Below are 23230 nucleotides of genomic sequence, written 5' to 3' on the forward strand. Positions count from 1 at the left end.
TCCAGTTGGGCATCACTTCAAGCAGATTGTGTGCATGTCTTCTCAGATGTTTGTCCCAAAGAGCCGGGCATGATTCTGAAGTAGGTGTATTTAGGACTGCAGCTATTCAGTCACATCCTATGCATACTCCACTACGTACAATGGTTCGTGTTCCCTATAAGTGTGTGTTTAGGATTACAGCTTAAATCTCACTGACAGCAATAAGATTATTTGTTTCAACAGCACTGAATTTTAACTGGAATGGAGTCAGTGGTTATATCGGGCTAGTTTTTTTTGAAAGGTACACATAAGTTCTTGCCTCTCAGGTCCCAGAAAAGCTGTTGTGAATATTCTGTGGTCCTTTGAATTCTCCCAAGTGGCCATACCCTAGACCTTTCAGGAAGATTTCATCTTATTCTAACCATCCCTCCTTGGCTTTCACTGGAAAAATACTTTAAGACAAGCACATCTTTCTCCATCAAGTCAAGCATACGATAATCCATGTTTACACCTTCAGATATAAAATAGATTCTCCCTGCTTAAGGGCGAGTTACTCAGGAAGCAATAAAGGCATATTACAAATGCCAGAAAAAAATGAAAAATCTTTAGATCAGGCTGCAGTGTGTAGTTAAAAAAATGTGCTTTAAAAATTCATGCCGCTGAGAATTATCGTCCCTATGTGGCTTTCAAATCAAATGGAAAACTGAATAATTCAATTCTGGCAGCAACTATTCAGTTGGCATGGCACATGAAAGACAACAAACATGTTCAGGGACATAGAATATATAGCTACTAAAGATTCAGTGATACGAATGGATATATTAGTAAATACCTTTTAGTTGTTTATGCTTCTATGTTTGGGATTTCGTATCAATTAATCTCCACAATAAACACTGTCAATAAACCTATCAGTAAAATATAGATGAAAATGTAGAAGGGTGAATTAAAGGGCCCCTAGGACTGAAAATAACTGGAATCCATAGAATCTTCATAGATTTAGGTAAAGAGTCCACATAAGCATTCTTCCTAAACTACAGTAGGCCATCTGGCTGTAATCTGAAATCTAATTTGCCTTCACTTGCAAAGATTTTGGAGGAGAGACATATTTGCCTATTATATGAACTTCTCTTATTTCCTTCTTCTCTCTTAATCTACAGCAGACTTCAGCTAAGGCTCCAGGCAACTGACGCTTCCTTTGGCTTTACTGCATCAACAAAGTAAGAATCAAATCCAGTGATGAAGTTTAGGGATCACCCACAGCCCAGTGGAGGAAGGTCACCAAAAACAAAGTAACCGGATTAAAAACAAAAACATAAAGCTTTCTTTGCAAACTTTACCTAGTTTTTGAACACACTGGGCACTTTCTATAACCAAGCAGTAATATCTTAGACCTGAAAGATCACAACAGTGCTACAGGTCAGAGTGTGCCATCTACTGGACATTTTTTGTTAATGCAAGATGCTAGGTACTCCTTATGAAGAATAGGCATATTAAAAGTGGTGAAAAATGCATAAACCCGGAAGGACAAAACAGAAATATTCAAGTTCTGCTCCAGAAATGTCACTGCCACTCCAGGAATTTCACCCCACTAACATGCTATCTGTTAATGAATACTTTCCAGTCTGCACAGCCCAAGGATGTACGGGATCCTAGGAAATGTGAGAGCTACTACACATTTAAGGAGGCCGTTATAAGACCTCTATTGAAAAAGCCCTCCCACACTGGCAATCTCAATATCCCATTTTTGGGATCCCATCTCATCTCCAGGGGTTTCTGGAGGACACTGATTATCTAGATCCACTTCAATCTTGTTTCAGACCTGGTTACAGGACAGACGGCTTTGGTCACCTTGGTGGATTTCTTGATAATTGGATGGAGGAGTGTGTCCCTGTTGGTTCTGCTGGACCTCTCCGTGACTTTCAGTAGCATCGACCATGGTTATCCTTTTGGGCCAATGGTCTCCTGCTGGGAAGGGACTTGGAGGCCCTGTTTTACAATGGCTCTGTTCCTTCCTGAGGGGCTTATGCCAGATTGTTGACTGGGGCTGCTATAGGGAGCATCCATAACAGTTCCCAAGCTACATAACAGCTCCCCTGCTAACCATCTGTTTCTGGGCACAATTCAAAGTGCTGGTTGTGACCTGTAAGACCCTCTATGGCTTAGATCCAAGCGATCTGACAGACTACCTATATATTCCCTCAAATGAAATTGCCCAGGTTTTGAGATCTTAGAATCATACAATCATAGAATCATAGAGTTGGAAGAGACCACAAGGGCCATCGAGTCCAACCCCCTGCCAAGCAGGAAACACCATCAGAGCACTCCTGACATATGGTTGTCAAGCCTCTGCTTAAAGACCTCCAAAGAAGGAGACTCCACCACACTCCTTGGCAGCAGCAAATTCCACTGTCGAACAGCTCTTACTGTCAGGAAGTTCTTCCTAATGTTTAGGTGGAATCTTCTTTGGAGTTGGAAGAGACCACAAGGGCCATCGAGTCCAACCCCCTGCCCACCAGACCTTCTGTCTGTCAAATAATGTTATTTTAAAAATTAAGGGAACATTCTCACTTTACCTTTGATATCTATGCTACTAATATGCTACAGCTTTAATTTTAGAGAAAATGTGCTAATTTAAAAAATTATCTGTACTATAAAATAACAGTTGTAACTATATGTTACAGGTAAGTAAATGTTATCAGTTTTAGACCCCAGTTTTAGACATTACCCCATTTGCCTTTACATTATTCCATCCTTATTTCAGACATCATGATATATTGGTATATAGCAGTTTAGCTTGTGATAGATCACAATGCTGAAAACCAGAAATTACCCGGCCCTATTCAGTGTGACATTAATTATCTCCAGATATTTGCCCTCATCTTTTTTCTTTTTTTAAAAACAGCTGAAGATTTATTAAACACATCAAGGCCACGATCTGCCTTCCTGCAAAAACCTAGCTGAAATGAACAAGAGCTCTGATTCAATTCTGCAAGGCATGTTTGTGAGAACTTTCGAGAAAGTTTTGCATCAAGTGCAGGATACACTGATGGAGTGAAGACAAAATATTTAAAATGAAATTATAGAGCGTTTTTAAAGATAATTTTTATGGTGTGAGTTCCACTTCCTTCCACCTTCACAGGAGAGAGGTATACCCTATTGAATCCTCTGCTATACTGGCCATCAATCCTGTCCTTGTAAAAACGGTAAACTGCCACAGTTCAAGAAAAAAACCATAAAACAAAACAGCAAGCAACAATGATAAAAACAGGACACATGCCAATAAAAAACAGTAAGCCAGCAATTTACATGGGTGTTACATTCTGGGGATCATGCATAAAGCCAAAAAGGGACCCCTGACCGCAAGGTCCAGTCGCGAACGACTCTGGGGTTGCAGCGCTCATCTCGCTTTATTGGCCGAGGGAGCCGGCGTACAGCGTACAGTATGACTAAGCCGCTTCTGGCAAACCAGAGCAGCGCACGTAGTCCAAGCCTATTGGGTTCAATGGCAAGTGGGATTGCCAAAGTTATTTTCCCTGGAACCCTGCCTCCTTTCTGCCCCTTTATATTTATTTAGTTTTGATGCACTTTTAAAGCTGAATGCACACAAGTTAAATGTGTGTACGTTGCAGGCTTACTGTAATCAAATGCCGGCTTAAAAAACAAACAAAACCTTGGACGCTTTATAGAAACCAGCCCAATTTGTACTCCACCTCATTGATCATTGCAAAGTCTGGGGGTCGCTCTGCTGAAAACCTTGCCTCTTGCTAATGTAGTTCTAACTGCCTGCAATGATGGCCTATGATGCTGGAATTGATCACCTGAATACAACTAGTCTATGGACTTCTGCAGAAGAAAACGTCCTTCAGATGGCTCAGCCCCATCCTGTGAAGCACTTTATGGATCAAAACCAAAACCTTGAATTGAGCCTGGAAGTACATGGTAGGCAGTCCAATTAGTACAATACTGGTTGGATATGCTTATGTTTCCATTGCCTACAAGGGGACAGGAAGCAGCAGTTTGCACCAGCTGCTTGATTACCTGTTTGAACTGCCTACCTCTTTCAGTTCACAAAGCTGTTGGCTCTGACTGGCTTCTCAGTTTGAGCAACTTCAATTGCTTAAAGCGAAATTTTAAACATATCTGGAGGTTCATTCCTCATACGTAATTCTGGAGGAATCATAAGAGTTTCAGAATGACAGGTGAACTTTCTTCAGGGTTTTTTACACACCGCCTAGTTATATGTACCCTTCAGATAAACAGGAAAACTTGAGTTGAAAAAAGTAGTATATTTTTAAGAAACTAAAGCTTACTTGGCGGAAGAGGTTCATCAATGGCTGGGTAGTGATGTTGGTCAGACCTCATGGAGGGAAGCTGGTTGATTGGCTGAGAATTATGGAGTAAAGGGCAATCACCTATGGATAAGACAGTCAAGATGTTCATGTTCATTCATGGATGCCACACAGTGGTTACAAATGCACTGCTATAAACACAAATGACTGGAAGAACTTCAGATAAGGGCTAACAGCAATCTGGTGTATTAGCTGCCTCAAGCCCTCTTTAAAAATAATGTGCAAGGCAAAGAACTATTGAAATATGAAGTCAAAAGGAAGATTTTGTGAGTCACTGCATAGTAAGGATTGATGACTTACAATGTAAACCCAACTAAGGACTGATGGGTTTGGTTCAGTCCCTGACCTCTCCAGCTATAAATTAAATAAGAGGAGAGAGATAGAGATAATAGATAGAGAGAGAGAGAGAGAGAGAGAGAGAGAGAGAGAGAGAGAGAGAGAGAGAGAGAGAAGAAAGCGAGAGAAGGATAAGCGAACAAGAGGGACTGAGCTGAGACAAAGATAGCCAAAAGGAACATAGGGGGACCTGAGGTAAGAAAGAGAAGAGATGAAGTGTAGAGCCCAAAGCAAAATGGAAGTATTTTCTGAATACTAACATTCAGTGCAGGTATTCTTGCCTCCATAATCTGAGCAAACTGTCACTCATAAAGTTCTGCTATCACTAGAGTCTCTTTGAGATGCTGCAACCATCTTGTAGTAAAATACCATTCTTATTTTGAGAACTTAAAACACAACACATAACCAAGTTCTTATTGGATTCAAGGGTTCAGTGAACATTTTTCAAATCCCATAGAATCAACAGTTTTATCCCATTGCTTGTCATTTACCCTTATTTTATTATGTTTTAGAACAGGGGTACATAATAATGATAAAAAAACTTAGGGTAGTTGTAATGTCATCATACCATTTTTAACCAAAATGAAATACTTGATTACTGGCTTGGACATTTTTTAATGTCAGAATCTTTCCAGCTACAGGACTGACATTATTGGGGGGTGGGGTGCACAGAAAATAAGGTTTTACTTCTTAAAACCATAATTTATCAGCCATCTAACTGATGTTAGAGAAACTAAACAGCAATCCAAACCTTGGCTGGGAAGCAGCAGGGCCAAGTGCAGTGTTGGGGCAACTGCTGCATCCCAAACCCTCACACTGGCCAGGGCAGAAGATGGTGGGGAAGGTTAATTTACTTTGTGCTGTGCCGCCCAGGAGCTGGCGGGAACCCCAGGAACTCGGAGGGATGGCCCTGCTTATGATCCAGCAGGTCAATGGCTGCCTGTGCTCTAGCCTCACAATCCATTTTGGGACCTAATGCCGGCAAGTGCTGGATGGAACAGCACCAGTGATAGTGTTCCCCATTCACCACACTTTCCGCGGCTGCAACGAGGTTCTCCATGGTGGCAGAGCCCAAACTGCTGCCCCCAACCCCCTCCAGCAGCACAGACCAAGGGGTTTGAGTTACTCTGCAAATAATTTTAGGTGGCTTTTAGTACTGCAGCCAAAACAAAATGGAAAATTCAAATGACCGTAGTTTGAATAAGTAAAATGTACACACTTAATTCCACGTAAAAACAATTTTAAGCTTGAATTTAACAAAATACTTCGTTTTGGTTTCCTAATAAAAATCAGTTTGAATACACTGTCCAGAAAAAAAATTGAGCCAGATTTAAGAAAAACAACCCTCCACAATTTTATATATAGTTCTCTGATCTTCAGTGGTATCACAACCACAAAAAGAAATGTCCCAAGCAAAAGCCATTGATGAATGTATATAAGTAACACTTGTTTACATGCTGGGGAAAATTGGTATTTTAAAACTTACTGCATGTTCCTAGAGAACTAATACCTTTACTCAAGTTTACTACTAGGTCACCAAAATCAGGCTTCCTTTCTGCTGCTCTTTTACTTACCACCTTAAAGGTATCCAATCATATTAGGCTGGATTTTACTGCTTTGATGGCCAGTGTCAAGGGTCAGCATCATCATATTGGTGGTGTGCCACAATGGTGTGGTCCACTGCCTGTCCTTGGAGTCTCCTGGCCCTGCTCTTCATCCTCCCTGTTCACCTGCCCTTTCAGGTAAGTGAGCCATGAATGATCAAGGAGGAAGATGTCCACTTTCTGGTGTGGGCTGAGCACAGAATGGGGGAGAAAGGCACACCTAAGAGAATCTTGGTGCAAGCCTCTACGTTGGCCTGGGAGCCACTGTGATAATGTAAGAATTCCCGAGCCTTGTAGGAGGAGTTGTGCTACAAGCTCCTTCCTGTCCTAGGATTAACCTTCAGAAAATTGGGCTGATGCTGGTGTGGGCCCAAGATGTTTTGGTGCCCAAGGCAAACTACAAAATGGCACACACGCCCCCCCACCAGACAAGAAGAGAGTGAAGATCTACATTGGGAACAATGGGGGAAATCAAATCAACCTTGCACAACAGTTGAACTGGGAATCAAAAGTCATTGTGGTGGAAAGCCCCCCCCCCACTTTGAATCAAGCTGGGTGGGTGTGGAGCGCAGAAGACCCCAGAGGCCAGCCCCTGCAATTTCCTCCATGGGGTGGGAGGAGACCAGCTGCACTTCCTATTCACCAAGAGGGGTGGCTTCTGAGAAGGCAGGAGATTCAAGGCCTTCAAGGAACATACCACAGCCATTGCTGCCACCATGGAGATGCATTCCTTGGAGGCCCTGTGGATCATGGGTGGGCCGGCCCTGTGTGGGGAGTAGCCACACAATGGTTTCAGAGCAAATCCATAAACACATTTTATGCTACACAAGCAGCCGCACACTTTCCTGGGTACGCATTCCTGGGGAGAAAACATGGTGAACGAATCACCTGATCATGTGGTTGTGCTGATCTGGTTGTGCTGGCACATTAGGGAATAGGAATTGACTTGCTAGTTCACGATTCTCTTCCAGCAATAACCAGCCACATGCAGCTGGTGGCCGCCAGCTTCTCTACAGCATCTAACTGTTACTACAATCACAGGAGTTGTGACTGTCCATCTCTGGGATTACCTGGCTCACATAATGTGATCATCAACAGAGCTTGTATGGCTCAGAAATGCCTTGTGTGACTCATGCTCTACACCAAACTTTCCCAAACTTTTCATGTTGGTTACAAACTTTTTAGATGTGCATCATTTCGCAACACAGTAATTCAGTTTTACTAGCAAACCAGAGCCCTGTGGGGAGCGCAGGGAGCATTTGGGTGACACACCTACACACTGACATGTCGTGACACACAGTTTGGAAAGCTTTGCTTTACACAATATATGAAAACCTGTAGAGCAGGCATAGGCAAACTCGACCCTCCAGATGATTTGGGACTACAATTCCCATCATCCCTGAGCACTGGTCCTATTAGCTAGAGATGATGGGAGTTGTAGTTCCAAAACATCTGGAGGGCCTGCTGTAGAGATTATCCACCATGTTCTTTTTTTCAACTAACCAAAAGCAAAGACTGCAATCTATGCTATTTTTTTTACTATTTTGAAAATGTGTGCCCTGCCTCCCCCCAACAAAAGCAAAGTCAAGACAGCAAACAAAAATGACAAAATATCAAAAAAGCTCAGTGCACAAGTACAATGCAAATCAAATTGCTTTGAATGCCTAAATCAAATGAAATTTGAGGTTATTTTTGCTTCTGCAAAGGGGACAGAAGGAAAGGGGTGGTTGAAAGGTGAAGCATAAGCATGCCATTTTAATCTAATTGTGGAGATTAGCATTTCACCACAATGATACGGCATAGACTTGATTCACCACAAGAAGCCCTTTTTACACTGCCCCCCCCCAATTTATATGTTTTGCCAAGAAGTGACATGACTGGTAGAGTCTGAAAATACTTCATAATACAAAGAGAGATTTAGATGTTGGCACACGAAGTCCTACTGAGCGAGATCCTCACATGCTGCACACTGCAGCAGCTTAATACACCAGATGAGGATGTAGCCCTCCCCATGCACTAACTCTCTCTCCTCATCCACACACACACACACACACACACACACACACACACACACACCTGAGGTGAAATGAAATATTTTTTATATAAACCAGGAAAAAGCCCCACTGAAAAAAGGAGTGCTATTAAGGGACTACTGATTCTGAACTAGACATGTTTTAAATCTCCTGGTGGTCTAGGCAACGAAGCAACCACAAATCCTCCCACCACCTCCCTCCCTGGTCTTGTACTCCCCACACAGCTCTTACTTTCTGCAGGGAGTAGGGCTGCAGGTGTGTCACGTAACAGTGAGGGAGCAGAGATGGACCTCACGACCAAGGAGGGAAGTGGTGAGAAGAGGCACAGCTGCTTTGTCTCCCACAGAACCAGGTGATTTAAAGTTATGTGTTTGGTGTCCAGGTTGCAAAGTGGCAATCCTAAGATTCCCTACAGTGACATGCACAACATATAGGTTAAGTGTGCAGGAACTCATTTATGAACGTGACCAAGAGAATCCAGCCGACGCATCGTTTGTGCCTACCACCAGTGTCACATCAAAAATAAACTGACCGTGTAAGAACACTTAATTCCTGTTTCTTTCCCCCCAAGCAGGGTGTTAAGTACTGCCCAAGAAAACTGACCAGAGCTTGGTCATTAGTTATCTCTCATAATGCCTAATATAGATAATCAACGTATTGCTCCTCCAAGTCTAACCTTCTCTTCTGTTGCTTGGGCCTGCTACTGGAGACTCTACGCTTTCTGCTGTTCTTGGCAGATTCACTCCACGAGCTACCAATTCCTCCGGCCAATGGGCAGAGCCATCCCCCTGCTCCCTGTCAAGCTCAGGGCTTTGCACCGAGTCTGGCACTGACTCAAAAGCACTGTTCTCCTCTTCCTCATCATCCTGTGAAGAAAAAACTGTGCTCTCAGAAATCTTTGCACTGTCCACAGAAGAGAATCGGGTATGGCTTGAGAACCGGTTGGTGCTGTCCTGGCCAGAGGTGCTGTAGCAGGAAGTACTGTAGCAGGAAGTGCTGTAGCAGGAAGTGCTGTAGCAGGACGGGCTGTAGCAGGAAGTGTCGCACATTTCGCACTCGGCATCACCATTAGGCCTAGGACTCAGTTCACTCTCACTTTCCGTTCTAGGCCCTTCACCATCCAGCTGTTGTTCATTTAAGTCAGCTAGGTGCTCCATGGAGGCCTCTTCCACTCTGCTTTCGTGGGGAGCTTCTGCTAAGACTGTTTCTGTCTCGCTGGCCATGTCTTTCTCTGACACTTCCCTGACTGTCAGCTCTTCATCATTCTCTACCACACTGCCTTGTTCCTCTTCCCCTTCTCCATCATCACTGCTCATCTGGGCTGAAGGCAAGCTGTGGAGGAGATTGTGTATTCTTATGTAGTGTGTACGTGGGGTCTCAGGCTCTCCACAGGCAGACGCTATCACCGTCTCAAGTTCTGACACAGGCAAGGAGCAAGGCCTGTTCTTCCTTTTCGCTGTGGTCCTCAGCTGCAGCTTGTTCTTCTCCTTTTCCTCATCATTGTCTTCTTCTTCCTCCTGGGCTGAAGCTCCCTCATCATCCTGACTCTTCTCTAGATCCTTGAGAGCTTGCATATCCCCACTCACCTCATCAATTGATAAGGCTTCTATGCTGGCAAAGATGTCGTTGTCTCCCTGCGTAACAGAATTGACTTTATTGTTTTCCCTAACTTCGGATTCAGGGGGTGTGCATGCCAACAGAGCCAGTTGCTCAGTGAGGTCCATGGCACTCAGGGAAGGTGTCATTTCCCCTGGGATGGATTCCAAGGGATCAGCCGTGTCTGCTGGCACTGCGTCAGCCTCCCCATTTCCTGCTAGCTCTTCTTTTAGGAAGCTGTTCAGGGTGAGCTCCCCAGCACCAGAGCTATCAACATTGATGTAGATCACTGGGTATCCATTTAGCTTCTCTGGAGCTGCACTTTCTGAGCTCACTGTGCTGGTGCACGGAGGCTCACCAAGGATCTCCTCTGCTGAGATATTCATGGTGCTTTCCTGGAAATCCGCTGACTCAGGATCTGCAGTAATAGAGACCTCTTCATCATCTGTTGGGAACATGAAGGAAAGGTGTTACTTAAGCAAGCAAAGCCGTTTGCTGAATCATGTGCAGAGGTATCACATTGGCTTGTGCTATTGTAACCTAAACAGAAATAGGTAAGATGCTTTTCAATTGAGGCATGCTCAGGAATAAAGGCCACATCACATATATCATTAACAGCAGGGTGGCTAAACTCCCCCACAACCAGGTTTTTTAAATTAAAAACAAACTTTTACATTTTAGATCATTAATTAAAATATAATAATAATAATAATAATAATAATAATAATAATAATAATAATAATATTTATTTATACCCCGCCCTCCCCAGCCAAGGCCGGGCTCAGAGCGGCTTACAAGCAATAATAAAAACAAGATGAATGATTACAACTTAAAAACAAAAATAAAATACAACATTAAAATAATGGAACATTAAAATATTAAAATGTAGCCTCATTGCAGGAGGAGAAGGAAAAGAAAAAAGAAAGAGAGGGAGGGAGGGAGGGAATCAAACTGGCTCCAAGCCAAAGGCCAGGCGGAACAACTCTGTCTTACAGGCCCTGCGGAAAGAAATCAGATCCTGCAGGGCCCTGGTCTCATGAGGCAGAGCGTTCCACCAGACCGGAGCCAGAGTTGAAAAGGCCCTGGGCTCTGGTTGAAGCCAATCTATCTTCCTTAGGGCCTGGGACCACTAGGGTGTTGTTACTTATGGACCTTGAGGCCTTCCGTGGGGCATACCAGGAGAGGCGGTCCCGTAGGTACGAGGGTCCTAGGCCGTGAAGGGCTTTAAAGGTCAAAAGCAGCACCTTAAATCTGACCCTGTACTCCACCGGGAGCCAGTGCAGCTTGAAAAGCACTGGGTGAATATGCTCCCATGGCAGAGACCCCGTGAGGAGCCTCACTGCAGCATTCTGTACCCGCTGGAGTTTCTGGGTCAGCTTCAAGGGCAGCCCCGCATAGAGCGAATTACGGTAGTCAAGCCTGGAGATGACCGTCGCATGGATCACTGTGGCCAGGTCGGGGCGGGAAAGGTAAGGGACCAACTGCTTGATGCGGCAAAGGTGGAAAAATGTCGCCTTGGCTGTTGCTGTAACTTGCGCCTCCATGGAAAGGGAGGCGTCAAGAATTACACCCAAACTCTTAACAGAAGGCAATGGCACTAATTGGGCCCCCGCAAGAGAAGGGAGTTGGTCCCTCATCCCCATGCCATCCCGACCTAGCCATAGGAGCTCTGTCTTCGAAGGATTTAGTTTCAATCGGCTCCCACGAAACCATCTAGCCACAGCTTCCAAGCATCTGGTCAGTGTGTTCGGGGCCGAGTCAGTGTGGCCATCCATCAGCAGATAGAGCTGAGTGTCATCAGCATATTGGTGACAGCCCAGCCCAAAGCTCCGGATAATCTGGGCAAGGGGGCGCATAAAGATGTTAAAAAGCATCGGGGAGAGAATTGCGCCCTGCGGCACTCCACACACCAAGGAGTGGCGCGACGACATTTCCCTCCCTAGTGCCACCCTCTGTCCCCGACCAGAGATAAAAGAGCACAACCAGTTACGGGCTATGCCCTGTATCCCCACGTCTGCAAGGCGGTGGTCCAGAAGATCATGATCGACCATGTCAAAGGCTGCTGACAAATCTAAAAGGATCAGCAGTCCTGACCCGCCTCGATCCAGTTGTCTATGGAGATCATCTGTTAGGGCAACCAGAGCCGTCTCCGTCCCAAAACCAGGACGGAAACCGGACTGAAATGGATCTAATGCCGATGTTTCCTCCAGAAACCTACCAAGCTGTTGAGCAACCGCTCTCTCAATTACCTTACCCAGGTATGGAAGATTTGAAACTGGGCGGTAATTGGATAGGTCTAAGGGATCTAATGAAGTTTTTTTTAAGAGTGGACACACCACTGCTTCCTTCAGTTCCCCTGGGAATGTCCCCGTGTCAAGGGACAAATTGAGAATTTCAACTATTTCAATTTCAATCATAATATATTTTTAACAGCCTAGCTTTAATGCTGCAATGTTTTAAGATACTAAAGCAAAGCATATAGTTCACATTTTTTTAAACTGAATCCACTATATAGTATCAAACACACCTTAGCTAAAATCCTATGCACACTTCTGGCTACAAATTCTTAGGATTGTATTGTAAGTTATTGAGTGCTTTTCACCATAAAAAATAATCCATGACTAAAATAGCTACCTTTAATGTTAGCAGTGGAATCCCATGCATGTTTACTCAGAAGTAAGTCCAGCTGAGCTTGGTGAGTCTTACTTCTAAGTAAATATAGAATTGTCACTGACGTATTGTAAAACTTGGGAGAATAATTCCTATACAGGCAGCTCCTGTTTTGTGTGTGTTCAAAGAATGTGTGGCCATTAATGTACATAACATCGCAATCTGGAAGTGGCCAGAAAAGTGGGCAGAATGGTGGCGGTGGTGGAATGGGGCAGAGCACAGTGGGCTTTACATGCACTCCACAGGGGGAGTGGGGGGGTAAGAACCACAACCCCTGTGCAAAACAGTTGTTGCCTGTACCATATTTATTGAGGCAAGAATGGTCCATCTTTCTGGTTTTGAATGCAAGAAAAGTAAACAAGAAATAGAAGACAATTTATCTGTTTGTTTTTGCATGAGGTTAACTTCTTGTTGCTATCCGTTTGCATATTCACACAGGTATAAGCATATGCTGTGTCATGCACAATTTCTAAAAATTAAAATGTCATTATATTATTAAAATATATTCTCCTATGTAGGTTTAATAGCTCCATTTACTTCAAGTCAATATTTGAAATGATTATGTCAAGCAATTACTATGCCCTTTTGCTTAGGAAATATCTAAAATGCAAATGGTTAAGGCGACTAGGAATGCTCCCCCTACCATCTTTTCCTCCTCTTCACACCATGTAAGGGGCTCTCCCCAGTCAAAGGGATGTACATGGCAGGTAGTTATTGTCAATCCTGACACTTAACAGTAGTTTCCACAGCTCCAAATACCCAGTTATTCTCAGGTCTGTGTTCTATGGAGCAGTTGCAACAAGAGCAGGCTATGCCCCCTCCACCAGCTTGTATTTTCCTCCAACAAGCTATGTTCATGTAGCTGGAGACTATGCCTGTGCTCTTTCTTCTTCAATCCCCTCCTGGTTCTGGGAGACAGTGGTGCAGGCGAGGGTGAGGAAGCACCCGGACCTTCACTTGCCTGACCTGCCTCTTCCTCCTCTTCTTCCGATCCATCCTGTGCTCCACCCTCCAGCTCTGAAGCTTCCCTTGCCTCTGACTCTTGCCTCCTGGCTAGTACAGGTTCCCACAAATCACTGCTCCTGTTTCTGGAGTCCAACTCCAGCCCCCCTGCCCCCGGTGCACACTTCTCAGCATCCTGCCAGTCCCTGACACACCAGAAGCATGAAAGAAAGGTAGCCACAGTTCCCCATTGCATACAATCTCAGGTTACTGTAGCTTATTTCAACCAAAGTTAGCTACCACAAACCAGGCTCAAGCCATGGTTTCAGATCATGGTTTGTTAGCTTCCGCTTAGAACAAACCACAGTTCCCTGAGCTATGAATAACGAGGAACTGTGGTTTGTTCTAGGTGAAGGCAGAAGCTTTCTCTCTTCTTTTTTTGTGTATGAATGGGAAGAGAGGTAAGCCTATCATGGTTCCTTCCCGATCATCTGAACAATGGTTTAGGTAACTTTCTGAACTAGGCATATGTTAAGTCAAGCAATACAGAAAGCAACACTGTGGAAGAATACCTGGGTGGATTGAAGAAGTTATCTCAAATCGAAACTGTAGCTGGCCACTGACATGGTCTGTTGGCAGCCTTCGTCCCAAAGTGTAGCTGACAACCCTGTCACTGTAAGAAAACAAGGCTGTGCTTACAAGAATGTTATTACTACAGCACTTTCATTCACTACAATTAACTTGTTTTATTTATTTATTTATTTATTTAATGCATTATTTATGAACTTAACTTATTCATGTTCATTAATTTCAATGGGTTTACTCTAAGTAAAACCTAGCTCAATACCTCCCCACCCCACACAAAAAACAGGCACGTTAAATGATTACATGCACCTTAAGTAATGTCTACTTTGGCCCCAGACTATGTATTTTTGTGTTTTTATACTGTAAACCCCCTTGGATGAAGGGCAGCATATAAATTTAATAAATCATCATCCACAACAAAATTTTCAGTATTATATATTCTGGTTTTTTTAAAAAAATACATCGCAACCCAGACAATAAATGGTCATGAATATAGTCAAGTCAAATCTTTATTACAGCCACAGGCCAGCCTAAGGTAAAAGCACCTGCATACATAAAAGTAGAGCAACTGCTTTCCAAAAGCAAAAATAGCACAATGTTTTTTATGACATAAAGCAATAGTTGCTCTCCTTTTCACCAACACTTAAAGAGCAGAGAGCCGTGCTCAGAGGGTTACCCAATGGCATGTTTCTCCAGGAGCCGTTGCACTGGCATGGAAAGCTTCCCCAAGAAGCGCTTAATGATCGGCCGACTCTTTGCAAACTTGTCCTTCACCTCTATTTCCAGGACATCAGTGGGCAGGGAGACAAAGCTGAAGAGCTACAAAAAAACACAAGAAACGGTAGACAGCTTAGAGGTGGGCTGTGCTGGTTTTGACCCAACTATCCCTGGGGCACATATATCTAGTTATCTATATCCAGCAATCTAATAAATCCCTGGAGAAACTATGAAAACAGACCACACCATCCAATTGAACATGTAAAAGGAACCAAGTTTAATTCTGGAATCTGCAGGCAAGGCTGAGAGAGATCCATGACTGGAACCCTGAAGGTGGGATTGAGTTAGGCTGAGTTAGCTTCCTACCATTTGTGACACCTTGTACTTCTGTATGGGGCTGGTTATGTAAACCATGGAGACAAGATACCGAATCACAGCAGCCATGTGGAGGTGCCAGTTGGAAGAATACAGTACTCACCAGCATAGAGTACCAGTGTGTCAAAGAGCGAGCTGGCAATAAAACAATCCTGTCCCAAGTTAGATTTAACTCTCTTTTTTAGCAAAAACACAATCTCCACAGACTCGGTTGACTGTCAAGCCTAATGAACACAGCAGCTCATCCTGGGTGGTCTTATTCCATGAAAATCAGTTGCTGAGACTGAAAGGCCCCACCTCCCCACAGCTGTCTACGTCCCCTCTTCTCCAGGGCTTTCCCCAAGCAATCAGAAACTGCATCTGCATGCAGCCTGTTGCTCCTCCACCTGTTTCTTGCCTCTTCTGGTTCCAAGAGACATGAGGGAAGGGGAGCTTGTCGTAGCAGAAATGGGAGACGCCTGCCTGACTCATCTGTGTCTCCTGGCCTCTCTCCTCCCACCCTCCTGCTTCAGCTTCTGCCTCTGATTCTGCACTTCTCTCTGCCACAGACTCTCCCAGCTCACTAAGCCCTGTTACCTCTTCAGCTTCCAACACCTCCACTTCCCAGCCTTCTCCCTCTGACTACCCACCACCACTCCCCGCGCTCTGGGCCTTCTTCCCTTGGTGGTTTCCTAGCTGGTTCCTCTCACCATTCCTCCACATCAAACTGGTCCCTAACACAGTCCCTCTTGTTTTGCTGTCCATGCAGTTATACTCTCAAGGATATCGATTAATGCTCCCAACATTAATTGCATAAGCATGATGGAGCAACCATCAGATGTATTTTCTAATTAACACTGGCCTGTCAACTGGACAAAGACTGTGGTAGGAGACTAAAAACCTTACAGGCATTGGGAACTGAGAAGCAACACCTTTGGGGGGAAGTGTTAGAAATCCAGTCCATTGAGTGTACCATGTTCAGGTACACCACATCAGCTTCTTCAACATTCCTTAGCAGGGGGCTTAGCCCCCCCCCCATATTGAGGGGGGAGGAGGCTGAGTCACTGAGCCGAGCACAGTGCAGCATCAAAGGCAAGCTCCTCCTGAGCACAAGAGCAGGAGCCACGGTCACTGAAGCTGGGCAAGGCCTCCTCCTGATGCTGTGTCCCACACATGTGATGTCCCTGACGTCACATCACACGTGTGCCTGATACTACACTGTCCCTCCAGTTTTTGGCCCAAGGTGGCACCTCTGGCCATGTTGGTCACTTAATAAAAATAAAAAGCCTAAACCATTAGTTACTTTGAACATTCAGGTCCATTTATTAAATTCATTGGAAAAACTGACTCCATGTACAACAGCATAGCAAATTCAATCCAAGAAAACTCTGAGGCTCAATTTCTTTTCCTGCTTGCAGCATCAGCCCCTCATACTGACCACATCCAAATCCATTGCCCTTTACCATGGAAAGAAAGGATTGCTGGTATAGCTTGCTGGTAAAGACGCATTTCCCAAATACAGGTTTGCCTCATGGCATGATCACAGCCTGTTCAGGAGAGAAGAATGGGAAGAAACAGAGGTCCTCAGCCTTTCATGCACCTGACTACTCTCACCTACAAATACCCCTGACCCCTATTCTACCCCCATCCATCCCATGCAAGGTTTCTTCCAACTAGAGAGCCAGATCTGTATTAAAATGTCAAGGACAGATCTGCAGGAAAGAACTGGTGGCTGCAGGAAAAATGAAGCATCTCTCACCCACCAATACTGCTCTGCAAATGTCCTACCTGCCCCATATTACCAGGGACCCTATTTTGTTGCATCCTAATTAGCTCAGAAGTCCAGTCCTTTGATTCCAACCAGAGCAGCTAATGCATCTCTAGGTTTTGGGGCTCTCATTCACTTTTCTGCTGCAATCAGCTAATGTAAATAGCTAGTTAACGCCACATGCTAAAATACACCTTGCTTCTTTTGTTTGCCTATTATTTGGCAATTCAGATCAAATAGCCAGTTTTTCTCTCTGTAGCAGTTAGGCTGCATATCCATGAAATTCTTTTTATATAAAAAACCAATTAAGAATTATATGGTACCCTCGAGCGCACAGAGGTATGTTGCAATGAATAATTCATACTAAGAGCTTGCTGTGTGCTTGTGTGTGCATGATTATGGGGGCGGGGGGGGGCCCGACTTCATGAAGCTAGCATTAGATTATAATTCTTCCATTTCCTTGCTTGTGCCTTTTCAATTATTCAGGTTGCAGCATCCTTTTAATTTGGATCTCAGCTCCTTAAACTAATCATCCTAAGTGATTGATGTTTGAAAGGGCTGGTTCTAAACTTTGCATGCATGAATGGTAGGATGTGAACTCGTACACATCAATAGCCTAGCACAGGAATGACCAAGATGTATTTTTAGGGGCCATCCTATTCTTCAGACAGGAGACTAGAGAACAGAAGTATACAGCTCAAAAACTACTGGTGAAATCACTTCACAAATGATCAGGATTTATGCTAAAGCTGTTGAGATATAACCTTAAAGGCCTCATAGTTATGTCGCATATACACTCAAGTACTTCCAGAGACAAAACTAAAAGAGAAATGTAACATTAAATTATGTGGAATATTCAAGAACAGCCTTGCTAACTAAAGCAACAGGCTGTGCACACACCACACATTTAAAGCACGTAATCTCTGCATCCCAAGAATGGTTGTTCAACCCAATTCCTGCCCCCCCACCTCTGACTCCAGACGGCCCACAGCCTCTTCCTGCTCCCTAAACCCTGTTGCCTCTTCAGCTTCTGACACCATCTCCAAGTTTGCTCCCTCTTCGCCCTCTGACCACTCTTTGTTGTCCCACTACCACCCCCCTGGCTCAGAGCCTTCTTCTCTTGGGGTTTCCCAGCTAGTGCCTGCCACCACTCTTCTGCACCCAGCCAGTCCTGACTAGGGTTTTAAAAATATTTTAAATTTAATTGTGAGCAACACTATCTGTTCCCCATTCCTTTCAAGACATTCTATTTCCATTTTTAGACGCTTTCTACAGTCCCAGTTTAAGAAATCCAATAACAAAATCAAATTCTTTATTGTGATTTCACTTAAAACAGATTCCCCCGCCCCCCGAGCTCAGAGATGTTAGTGTTGTTTCCAAAAGTTAATGGCTGTTTCTGAGTGTTTGCTGAATGATGGGGAGGAGGTAAAACAGAGGCCCAACCCAACATGAAGCGAAGTGCACGACTTCTGCTCCCTGTTTATTCCAGCTGATTTCAGGAATGAAGAAATCGCTCAGTTCTTATTTCTGGGGAGTTAATGGAAACATAATGAGCAGAGGAAAATGGGGAACTTGTAACTGTTCAGCTTGCTCTCCTTACCTGACCTGGCCTACTTTCAATACTACAGCAATACAACACTCATGTCACCTTCAGTTTTCCTAGAAGAGATGTTAAATGCCTTTGCATGCAGGTGTGTGCTCATGGTGAGAGAAAAGTTAAGAGTGAAAGAAAAAGACGGGGGGGGGGGATACTTGGTTTGCTGTCCAAGATGCTTGTGCTGGGAGCTAAATCTAGCTTGAGTGGTCTATTTATAGTTACAGCACTTGCTAATAAAAGAAACAACTGACTCTTGATCTCCTGCTCAATACTGTTGTGACTGATGTAAATTTACCTGCAAGTGCAGCATGGAAAATACAGAATTTAGGGGATGCTCATCAAATTCGCAGATGACACCAAATTGTGAGGGGTAGCTAATGCTGCAGAAGACAGAATCGGAATTAAAAATGACCTTGAACAATTTGAAAACTGGGTCCAAGCTAACAAAATGAATTTCAGTAGGGACAAACGTAAGGTTTTGCATTTAGGCAGGAAGAACCACCTGCACAAATATAAGATGGAGGACACCTGGCTTACTAACAATACATCTGAAAAGGATCTTGGAGGTCTTAGTTGACCACAAGCTTAACATGAGTCAACAGTGTGATGCAGCAGCAAAAAAAGCTAATGCTATTCTAGGCTGCATCAACAGTATAGTGTCCCGATCAAGGGAAGTAATAGTATTGCTCTATTTTGCCTTGGTCAGGCCCCCACCTAGAGTACTGTGTCCAGTTCTGGGTGCCACAATTTAAGAAGGATGTTGACAAGCTGGAACATGTGCAGAGGAAGGCAACAAAGATGATCCAGGGTCTGGAAACCAAGCCATGAATGGTTGAAGGAGCTGGGTATGTTTAGCCTGGGAAAGAGGAGACTGAAAGGAGATATGATAGACATCTTCAAATATCCTAAGGGCTGTCACTAGCAAGGCAAAAACACTCAAGGAGGGTGTGCTCAGTGCCTGGGGAGGGGGCATGGTGGGCAGCTAGAGAGGAATGCAGGGTTGCTTCTGGCCATAGCTGTCAACTTTTCCCTTTTCTTGTGAGGAATCCTATTCAGAATAAGGGAATTTCCCTTTTAAAAAGGGAAATGCTGACAGCTATGCTTCTGGCTCTCAGGCCTGAGTTTCTCCACCTGCCTTATATGGATAACTCAGCTATAGGCAAGTGGTTCTCCCTAGGGGCCACTCCATGCACCACTGAGAAGGCCCTGCTGACTGGGAGGTGCTTGGCTCCCTGGCCCTGGTTTGGGGGGGGGGCACTTGGTTGGTGTCTGCAGGAGTCAGGGCAGATGTTGGGAGTAGGTCAGCAACAACTCACAAGGTGTCAGTGAAGTTAACTCTTTATCCAAAGAAGCAAAACAGCTTAGGCCTAGTGAGCACAGCAACTCTTCCCAGTAGATCTTGGTCCATTGAGACAGTTGCAAGGACTGAAGGTCCCCACCTTCCCACAGCTTCCAAGTCTCCCCGCCCTGGTTCCTTCCCAAGCAATCTGAGGCTACTTTGTCTTGCCTGTCTCTGCTCCACCCTCTTCATGCCTATTTGGGTTCTGGGGGACAAGGGGGGAGGGAAGCTGGTTGCTGCAGAAGGGGGAGACAGCCTGGCTTCCTCAACAGCCTGACTCACTGCTGTCTCTTGACCCCTCTCCCAGTGGCACAGCTAGGGATTTTGCCCCACCCCCAAATTTCAATATGGCCCAGTGTTCAAATACCTTTCCACCAATTAAGACTACACATTCACACACACACTTCTCTCCGTAACTTATCTCTGCCCCCACTCACTTTCTGGCACCATCCCTTCCCTGCCCACTCAGTGGTATAGCTGGGTCTTTCATCGCCCCTCTCGCTGTGCTGCCCCGTGCCACCCTGGGCGGTCTGCATCTCCCATACCCACTAGTTATGCCAGTGCACCCTCCCGCTTCCACCTCTGATTCTGGACTGCTCTCTGCCCCAGCCTCTTCCTGCTCACAAAACTCTGTTACCTCTTCAGCTTCTGACACACCTCCTCCCAGACTGATCCCTCTTCTCCCTCTGACCGCTCATTGTCACCCCACCACCAATCCCTGGCTGTGAGCCTTCTTCCTTTGGGGGTTCCCTTGGGGGTTTCCTCCCACCACTCCTTAGCACGACTGGATTTGGAATTAGGTTCTTGTTTGCTGGAGGTCCAGAAGCCACCAACTAGAGCACCTCACCCTCCTCTGTGCATTTGATAGTCATGGTTCCTCGTTTGCAAGTTACTCCATCCTGGAACAGCAGTAACTTGAGGACTAGGGCTCTGGGGAAGAGAGGGGAGGTTATATCTGCGCAGGACACATGTACATAGACTTTCCCTTGTTCACTGTTGCCCATGCCTGTGTGCCTTAAAGAATGACAGGAACCCACTGGGGTTCTATGGTAAACCCCTCCATGGGCACAGTAGTGCCAAAAAGCCCAGATCGTTCCCATAATTGTGACCCTATTTTTCTTTTTTTGCACAATCTGTTTCAGCTTGTTCAGAGACTCCTGAAAATCTTGCCCTTTTAAAAGCTTGTCTAACAGCTATTTGCTTGCTTTATTTATAGTCACTTTCAGTGTGATGGCAATGGTTCTTCAGTAAATAAAGGGTCTCCCATTCCTCTAAGCAACTCCTTTACAGTTGTTATTATTTCACAGATTAAATGCTACACTGGAAGCTATTGACAGTAAAGGTATTTAAGGCTAGCAACACCCATTCACCACTGTGGTAAGGGCTGATATAAAATAAAGCATTGCAACAAATGGGTATTTTCTGGCTTAAACAGATATTGGAGGCTACTAAAACTAAGGATTAAATAGCATTGAATATTTAGAAGCTTCAGCCCTGCAAACAATAGTTCTTCATGTACAGCTGATTATAAAATGGTGGCTTTTGTAATTTTATAATAATAATAATTTTTTACTTATACCCCGCCCTCCCCAGCCAAGGCCGGGCTCAGAGCGGCTTACAAGCAATAATAAAAACAAGATGAATGATTACAACTTAAAAACAAAAATAAAATACATTAAAATAATGGAACATTAAAATATTAAAATGTAGCCTCATTGCAGGAGAAGGAAAAGAAAAAAAGAAAGAGAGGGAGGGAGGGAATCAAATTGGCTCCAAGCCAAAGGCCAGGCGGAACAACTCTGTCTTGCAGGCCCTGCGGAAAGAAATCAGATCCTGCAGGGCCCTGGTCTCATGAGGCAGAGCGTTCCACCAGACCGGAGCCAGAGTTGAAAAGGCCCTGGGCTCTGGTTGAAGCCAATCTATCTTCCTTAGGGCCTGGGACCACTAGGGTGTTGTTACTTATGGACCTTGAGGCCTTCCGTGGGGCATACCAGGAGAGGCGGTCCCGTAGGTACGAGGGTCCTAGGCCGTGAAGGGCTTTAAAGGTCAAAATCAGCACCTTAAATCTGACCCTGTACTCCACCGGGAGCCAATGCAGCTTGAAAAGCACTGGGTGAATATGCTCCCATGGCAGAGACCCCGTGAGGAGCCTCGCTGCTGCATTCTGCACCCGCTGGAGTTTCTGGGACAGCTTCAAGGGCAGCCCTGCGTAGAGCGAATTACAGTAGTCAAGCCTGGAGATGACCGTCGCATGGATCACTGTGGCCAGGTCGGGGCGGGAAAGGTAAGGGACCAACTGCTTGATGCGGCGAAGGTGGAAAAATGTCACCTTGGCTGTTTCTGTAACTTGCGCCTCCATGGAAAGGGAGGCGTCAAGGATTACACCCAAACTCTTAATAGAAGGCAATGGCACTAATTGGGCCCCCGCAAGAGAAGGGAGTTGGTCCCTCATCCCCATGCCATCCCGACCTAGCCATAGGACCTCTGTCTTCGAAGGATTTAGTTTCAATCGGCTCCCACGAAACCATCCAGCCACAGCTTCCAAGCATCTGGTCAGTGTGTTCGGGGCCGAGTCAGTGTGGCCATCCATCAGCAGATAGAGCTGAGTGTCATCAGCATATTGGTGACAGCCCAGCCCAAAGCTCCGGATAATCTGGGCAAGGGGGCGCATAAAGATGTTAAAAAGCATCGGGGAGAGAATTGCGCCCTGCGGCACTCCACACACCAAGGAGTGGCGTGACGACATTTCCCTCCCTAGTGCCACCCTCTGTCCCCGACCAGAGATAAAAGAGCACAACCAGTTACGGGCTATGCCCTGTATCCCCACGTCTGCGAGGCGGTGGTCCAGAAGATCATGATCGACCATGTCAAAGGCTGCTGACAAATCTAAAAGGATCAGCAGTCCTGACCGCCTCGATCCAGTTGTCTACGGAGATCATCTGTTAGGGCAACCAGAGCCGTCTCCGTCCCAAAACCAGGACGGAAACCGGACTGAAATGGATCTAATGCCGATGTTTCCTCCAGAAACCTACCAAGCTGTTCAGCAACCGCTCTCTCAATTACCTTACCCAGGTATGGAAGATTTGAAACTGGGCGGTAATTGGATAGGTCTAAGGGATCTAATGAAGTTTTTTTTAAGAGTGGACACACCACTGCTTCCTTCAGTTCCCCTGGGAATGTCCCCGTGTCAAGGGACAAATTGATAATTTCAACCAGGGGGGTCCGCGCAACATCTGGACACTCCCTAATCAGCCAAGACGGGCACGGATCAAGGAGGCAGGTGGTGGGCCTACCAACTTGGAGGAATCTATCCACATCAGTAGGGAGTATCCGATCGAAATGGTCCAACACTGGACCTGAA

At 45.1% G+C, this 23230-nt stretch overlaps 1 protein-coding gene across 7 annotated transcripts in view; it reads right to left on the reverse strand.

Annotated features, from left to right (window-relative positions):
- The window catches only part of HECW1 (HECT, C2 and WW domain containing E3 ubiquitin protein ligase 1), a 192045-nt gene that overhangs the window by 51710 nt on the left and 117105 nt on the right, over window positions 1-23230 (reverse strand). For 4 of the 7 annotated variants that reach the window (XM_081930971.1, XM_081930972.1, XM_081930973.1 and 1 more), the window contains 4 exons: window positions 14771-14913; window positions 14082-14182; window positions 8978-10342; window positions 4290-4391 (listed from right to left, as the gene is read on the reverse strand). In XM_081930971.1, the coding sequence (XP_081787097.1) occupies window positions 4290-4391; window positions 8978-10342; window positions 14082-14182; window positions 14771-14913 (1711 nt within the window). The remainder of the gene's footprint in view (window positions 1-4289; window positions 4392-8977; window positions 10343-14081; window positions 14183-14770; window positions 14914-23230) is intronic. The other 3 variants (XM_081930976.1, XM_081930974.1, XM_081930975.1) reach the window with 2 other exon arrangements.

This window comes from Podarcis melisellensis (genome assembly GCF_964234715.1).
Source record: "Podarcis melisellensis genome assembly, chromosome: 12".
NCBI lineage: Eukaryota > Metazoa > Chordata > Lepidosauria > Squamata > Lacertidae > Podarcis > Podarcis melisellensis.